This window comes from Chionomys nivalis, chromosome 11 (assembly GCF_950005125.1).
Source record: "Chionomys nivalis chromosome 11, mChiNiv1.1, whole genome shotgun sequence".
Classification (NCBI taxonomy): domain Eukaryota; kingdom Metazoa; phylum Chordata; class Mammalia; order Rodentia; family Cricetidae; genus Chionomys; species Chionomys nivalis.
The window spans coordinates 47,820,001-47,827,422 of NC_080096.1; the positions used below are offsets into that span (position 1 = coordinate 47,820,001).

The window sequence follows — 7,422 nt, forward strand, 5'->3', positions numbered from 1 at the left end:
TCTGATCTCTAGGTTCCACACACGTACGCATGCACACACAAAACTATCCGTAATGCTTGTGCTCTGGATAGTGTGTTCTTTTAGCAGTTTGTGAGAAAAAAAAAAAAGCTGAATGAGTTTTTTAAAAAAAAAGGCGTGACACACGCCTTTAATCCCAGCACTTGGGAGACAGAGGCAAAGAGATCTCTGTGAGTTCGAGGCCAGCCTGGTCTACAAGAGCTATTTCCAGGACAGGCTCCAAAGCTACAGAGAAACCCTGTCAAAAAAAAAAAAAAAAGAAAGAAGGAAAGAAAGAAAGAAAGAAAGAAAGAAAGAAAGAAAGAAAGAAAGAAAAGAAAAGAAAAGAAAAGAAAAGAAAAGAAAAGAAAAGAAAAGAAAAGAAAAGAAAAGAAAAGAAAAGGCTGTATTTGATACAGAAACAGAGACGGGAAAGTAAATGAAGATGAAAGCAGATGAACTGATTCAACGCTGGCATTTTCCACACCTCCTAGCTCACTTCAGACTCCTCACTCAGTCTTTATTTGCACCTCTGGAGGGAATGATTTCCATGGAAGTCAAAGGGAGAAATGTGTCTGGGCAGCAGGACTGGCCCCAAGCGGAGACTTGAGGAATATGGACGTAAATGAGCCTGTGCCGAGGTCCTGTCTGCTCAGTACAGCAGAGGGGCAAGGTGAGCTTTTCCGGTGCCAGCGCTACTACCAACCTTGGAGAACTAAGGTGGAACCCTCGGTGGTGGGATGGATATTTGTACACTGTGCGGAGATGTATTGCTGTGGTTGGTGTAACAAAAAGCTGAACGGCCAATAGCTAAGCAGGAGGTGTAGGCGGGACTTCTGGGGAGAGAAAGGTCAGAGGAGATAATCGAGGTGCAGAGGAGGCGCCAAGGAGCCAAGCCGTTATGGGAGTCAGACATACCGAATGAAAGGTAAGAAGCCACGTGGTAAAATGTAGATTAACAAAAGCAGGTTAATTTAAGTGAGAAGAGCTAGTGGGGCAAGCCTAAAGACTGAGCTTTCATAATTAACACTAAGTCTCCGTGTCGGTATTTGTGAGCTGGTGGCCCACATGAAAGTCTGACTACAGCCGTCAGTCAGCTTCCATGCTGCATACCACTCCCCTGGGGATTTGGCCTGGTCTGAAGATGGCTGTAAAGAACAGTAAGGAACAGGTGGGGTGGGAGGTCCCATGACACCCAAACCTACTGTTGTTAGTAGCATGCAAATGATGGGTGGTGGGTGTCTGTAGGCGCGTCTACTTTGTTTGTTTGTTTTTAACTTGAAGGTCAAATTTGAAATGATCCTCTCAAGAAAATTAGGGCAAGGAAGGGAAGTGGCTATGCATTTTAATTCACTGGGTTAGTTTAAACTTTTTTCCTTTTGATTTTTAACCACATACTTCCCTTGTCCTTGCGTTGCAACGGTGTCTAACTCAGCAGACATTCAAAATCGTGCATGTGCCAGACCTGCTGGCTCACCTCTGCTTTCCCGCTACTCTGAGAGGATCACAAGTTCAAGGACACCTGGGAAACTAGCAAGACCTGTCTTGAAATAAAAGGTGAAAGAAGGGGGCGGGGCTTGGTCTGTAGTGCAGGGAGAGCCATGGCTTCTTTGAGGCCCTGGATTTGATACCCAGTACCACACAGAAAGCATTTGATAGTCAAGAGAGCATACAGAATAGGGGCAACAGTGATATAATATGCCTGCCATCTTACTAGTATTGGAATTTGAAGTCAGAGTCATGCAATCTTTTTCTGGGAGTAATCATGTCTTAATCTTGTAACCTTAGTAACGAGCTAACTTCTCTAGGTCCCCAAAGCCTTCTCTGGCGTTCATATCCATTTTTCCAGGTGTGTATGAGAATGAAATCTAAAGAGTGATTAAAAGATCGTATCCATCAGTAGTCTCCAAAATGCGGCATAAGGCATTAACGAAACTATATGATGACACTTGGTAATCATTAGCAAATGTGAGAAATTATATTGAAAAAATATAAAACATCACCATATTCCTGTGCATATACAAACAGCAAGGAAGGCCAGAGAGATAGTCCAGAGGTGAAGAGTGTTTGCTGCCCTGTAGAGGAGGACCTGGATCATTTTCTAGCACCTACATGGCAGCTCCCAACCACCTGTAACTGAACACCCTCTTCTGGCCTCTGTAGGCATCAGTCATGCACAAAATGCATGCACAAACATGCAGGCAAGCACCCATACACATAAAATGAAATACAAATAAATCTATATTTAAAATATAGCGTTGTCAAGTAAGGTAACAGTAGCTAGTATGCTGATTTTAGTGAGTTTTCATATTCTAATTTAGTAAAAGAATTTTGAACAAGTAAGAGAGACCACCTATGCCTATTCTTCATACATACCTGGCAAGTGTCTAGTACTTAACAACTGCTTGGCATATTTGTTCAAGGAATTGTGTTTAATTCTCAGGAAGATCTTCTATTCTCTCTTTTCCCATGAAAGGAGGAGGAGAGAAAGAGGGAGGGGGAGATGGAAGGAGAGGGAAGGGGAAGAGACAGACAGACAGACAGACAGACAGACAGAGACACAGAGAGGGACAGAGACAGAAAAACAGGAATAGAAATGGACCCTGGGACGTAATGATCCTTGCCAGGGAAGAACGCACAGTGTACTCACTTCAAAAGGTGTGCCCCAGTGAAATGTGCCCTTCTTCCACTCCTTCACTACAGCAGCTAAAGGAGCACAGCAGCTTCCCTGCTAATCCTACACAATGCCCCTCCAGAGTCCTAGAGTAACTTCCTCCAAGCAACTCCCATTAGCCTATCAGAATCGATACACTTGGAGATGAGATCTCAAAGCTATTCTCTAGGACTGACCACTCTGATGGAAACCTTACCTGTGGGACCTGAATGGGTTACTCAGAGACTCTGAACGCCCTCAGATGCCTTAATGAATAATCTTGGTACTATTGTTCAGAATGAGTTAAATCAGCCTTGCCCCTGGAAGGATTGAAACAAAATAATCTTAAAGGAGGTCTGAGTCCTATTACTGGCTTTTTCTGCCTACACGGGAATAAAATAACAAGAGCTCTGAAACAAACGTCTGTGTGTCCAGAGGCTTAAAGAAACCCTGACTTCAAGCCGGTCATTAAAGAAATTGGGAAACCTCTTTCGCTTACAACCAAAGCAGGCCACGTGAGCATATTTAAGCATTTTCTAAAATGGACATTTATAGCATAGCAGCTTTTTGAAACAGACGTTTTTGTAACTATCGATTATGGCATACTTGAGGTGACCGCACCTGTTAAAGTTTTAGAAAATGTAATACTATTGAGCCCTTGAGCTGATTAAAATTAAAGCAAAACCTTTTCATTAATGTATATGATAAAGAAAACAGCTGAAACGGCAATCAAAAGCCACCTGATGGTTATATTGTCCTGGCTTCATACCGTATCACTTTAAACGTCATTACACACAGTTCTGAATTTCTTCACAATGTCTAATTAGGTGTCTACTGATAGAATTTTTTTTTAAAGTTTACTGAATACTTTTATTGTAATCAAAAAGTGACATTATGGGGCTGTAATGAGTTCAGCAAATCATTCTGCTGATATTTTTGAACTGATACCAGCCTTTGCCAGGCAATTAAAAAAAATTCAAATGTGGAAATTTCACAGTACAGTAAACTCCACCCCAACTAATTAATGGTGGTTAAAAATAATAGGCCCTAGCAAAACCTCGCATGTTCCATGGTCACAACTGACAATTCTGTACAAAAGTTCGTTATAAAGCTCTGATGTAAAAACGAAATAATCAAGAAGCAAATAGTTTAAGTGTAACGCAGGATATTCAATTTATTATTTACAAGGCTGGGATTTCTTTACATTATAACAGAGTTTAATACAGATGACTTAGCAATTAAGTCAATTAAAACATTCATACTTCACACAGTGACAGATTTCACTTTTTGACCATTTTTCTCCTTGTCCTTGCTCTTCTTTGTCGTTTTCGTCTTGTGTTTGTTTTTCTGGCTCTTTTCGGCGTCCCCATCCACCCCTGCATGCTTCTTATGATTTTTAGGCAAGTCTCTCTCCTCCCTGGGTTTACTTCTCTGTCCAGATGAAGAGTCTTTACTCTGAGGAGGAGAGTCTTTCTTGCTAGCTCACGTCTCTCATTTCTTCGCTGGAGCCAGAATATTCTCCGCTGTCATAGTCCACTTTCTTGTCTCTACCAGGAGTAAAGTCTTTATTTGAGGAACCACGAATGGATTCACACTTCTCTGAAGTCCTGGTCTTTTTGAAAGACTGAGATGGGTTCTTACAATTTCCTTGTTCATTCAGACGGTCCATGATGCTCTCCTTCTCTGGATGGGCACTGCTCTTCCTCTTGTCGGGGATTTCCTTCTCTAATACTGAGTGGTCCCTGTCTTTGGTTTTCCCCTTCTCACTGGATGCAGAGCCTTTTGAGCTTTTGGCCGTGTGCTATGTCATTTCGTGGCTCACCTCCTTGGTGAGCTTCTGAATTTCTTGACTGCAATTCTTCCTCAGTGTCCTTGACTGTAACTGAGGGCCTTACAGTAACACTTTTCATAGTACTAGATGGTTTCCCTATACTCTGTATGGGTTGCGTGGATTTAACATCTTTTTCAGATGCAAAGTCATCTCTATCCCATTCGGGCTGAGGAATCTGGATCCTAATTATAACATCTTCAGCAGGAGCTGTGTTATCAATATCATATTCCTCCATGGTCTTAATGACTTTCTTTCTTGGCTGTAGCAGACCCATCACTTTTCCGTTTGGTTTTGTCACTTTTAAATTCTGACTTATCTTTTTCTCCCTTGTCTGTTTCAGACACTGATTTGGAACTGGTAGATTCTGCCTCCATTGGTTCATCCCTAACTAGTGTGGCATCATCTCTACGTGGGAGAACAAACAGTGTATCTGTCTTAGTGTCATCGACGCCTGATGACTCCCTGGATTTCCTGGGCGTTTCTAACAGTTGGGGGTTCGGGAAGCTCTCCCTCTCCTCCCCCTTTCTTTGTTTTCTGTATTTCTTATGCTTGTTTTCTTTATCGTCTCCTGGAATGGAATCACTCTCCTTCTCTTTCGATTTGACATTATCTTTCTGATTGTGACTATCTCTTGTTGAAAGCTTTTCTGGATAGTTGCCACCTAGATTTCTATTTCTATGACTTTGTCCAGCAGCATAGTCTTCTCTGCGCCCTCTTATGAAGGGTGAATTTCTGATATTAAGAGGTGTCTCTGGAGGGAGGTCCTCTCTGTTAGCTCCCCCAGCATACCCTTTGTAGTACTGTTCGTACCGCTCTCGGTATTTCCTTTCCCATTCCTGGTAGCGTTCTTTCTCGAATGGGCCTCTAAAGTCAACACTCCGTCTGTAATAGTCTTTGGTGTCATAAGGGGATGGAACTTCTCTGTATCTATTAAAATACCCATGCCCTATTTCTCCTCGAGGTACGTTATGTTTAGTGGGAGACTGTCCCCTAAATGCTTGAGATGATCTTGGCCGTGAATGGTAACATCTATATGGAGGTGACCTTGACCTAGACCGGTGATAGCCACGAGATCTGGACCGTGAGCGGTCATTACGGCTCTTGTCTCTGCCTCTCCTGGGGTACGGAGGTGATCGTGAATAGGAGCTAGAATGCACGCGGCTGAAGGATCGAGAGTAAGAGCAGGACCGTGTGGAGCCAGATCTTGACTTGGAGTAACTGTGTGAGTTTCTGGAAGATGAGCGCCTATGCGCCTTTTGAATCTTTTTGTATCCCATCAATTCCTTAGCAAAATTATTTGCCAATTCTAGTCTGGACTTTTCCTTTTCCTCTTCCCTTAGTTGTCGTTGCACTCTATAGAATTCTTCCCTGGACAAGGGTAGTGCTTGCGTTGTAAGGATGGTATTTGAATGAGCAGTCTGAACTCCTGGTGACACCCCATGTATATTGGCAGGAACTGGTGAAAACCATGGAGGAGGAACACTGTATCCTGCAGGAGGGAGCTGGCCAGGAGGAACTTGAGGAGAGCACTGTGGAGGAGGTACGTGTGAAGGAAGAGGCCACATATGGGGAGGCGGCGGATCCAAAGGAGGTGGTGGACCAGGCACAGAGACTGGTGTTGCTGGCAGTGATGGGCCTTGAGTCCTCTGTGAGCTTTCGCTGTGCTGTCCTGGTGATGCTATTGGGGGAGGGGGTGGAGGTAACTGTGTCCGTAGGCGTCTCGTATAGCCCGTTTTATTTTTGAAGTTATTAACGGCCTGCCGTAAAAACTTGTTGGCAACTAAAGCATCAGGAGAAACATCGTCCTGATGGCATGCTGGACACGTATGTTCATCTGATTCCAGGAGTGCTGTTCTAATACATTCGTCACAGTAGCTGTTTCCACAGCAAGGGATGATAGCAGCATCAGTCATAATGTCCTTGCAGATGAGGCACATGAGCTCATCTGGGATAGCATCGTCTTCTTCTAAAGATGATGACGGTTCCTCTGGTAAGAAGGGTGGTTTCTCCTTCTTCCCGATCACATAGGCCTCTGCATCTATCATCGGGATTGCGTATTTGCCAGTGTTCGTAAGCATCACCCCTTTCATGTTAGGGTCTTTCACTTCCATCATGAAGCTTCGAGGAATCCCAGAGCTCTTTCTGAGTCTACGGCCAAAGTTCTCATCCCTGTTTGTTGCCCAATTCTTATTGTAATGACCAGGTTTATCACAGTGGAAACGGATGTGAGCCGGAAGGCGCGGATCTAGAGGTTTCTTCACGTAATTGATCGGGCTGTACATCTGGCTAGACTGAAACATCATCGCATGAATTTTATCTTCCTCGGAAGCATTGGCTTCAGCCAGATTGGCAACTTGACTTATCACAGATGTCTTCCTTGTGGACCGAACACCCACAGTAGGAATTCTTCTCACAATGACAGAAGAGTTCTTAGGGATTAGCGCATTATCGGTATATTCTTCTTTCGTCTGCTCGCTGGTGATCTGCAGATCGTTATTGGTAGCTTTCAGCTTTTCTTTCCCCATAATCCGCTTCTTTAAGTCACAGAGGGAGATATGGGGCCCATCAAAGATGATGATGTCGTAGTTGAGTTTAGAGGCAAATTTATAGTGCACGCAGGGCATTGTGGTAGAGGATTCCACGTGCTAGGCACCTCGGTAACCGCTGACGTTTGCAGCTCAGGGACCGAGTTGACAGGGTCTGAAGTTAGCCCCTGGGGCTCTGATGTAATTCCTCTCTTCAAAGACGCTCTACCTCAGACCAAAATGGGGCAAGATCCTGTCTTCAAGAATCCTCAAACTCCACTCTACCTGATAGAAATATAACTGCTAAGCAATCCAAGAGCTCAACACTAATAAAACATATGAATTCTGATTGTCTTAATAAATGAAACCCAGAGTCAGACATTAGAGGGTGAAAGCTGAAGGATCAGAGAAGCAGT

At 43.7% G+C, this 7,422-nt stretch overlaps 1 protein-coding gene across 1 annotated transcript; it reads right to left on the reverse strand.

The window, feature by feature from the left end:
- Positions 1–3,913: 3,913 nt before the first annotated feature.
- LOC130884352 (E3 ubiquitin-protein ligase RBBP6-like) lies at positions 3,914–7,105 on the reverse strand. Its single transcript, XM_057785451.1, is given in 4 exon segments — positions 3,914–4,129; positions 4,131–4,503; positions 4,505–4,728; positions 4,730–7,105. Coding segments are annotated over 4 exon segments (3,189 nt in total).
- Between the last annotated feature and the right edge of the window lie 317 nt (positions 7,106–7,422).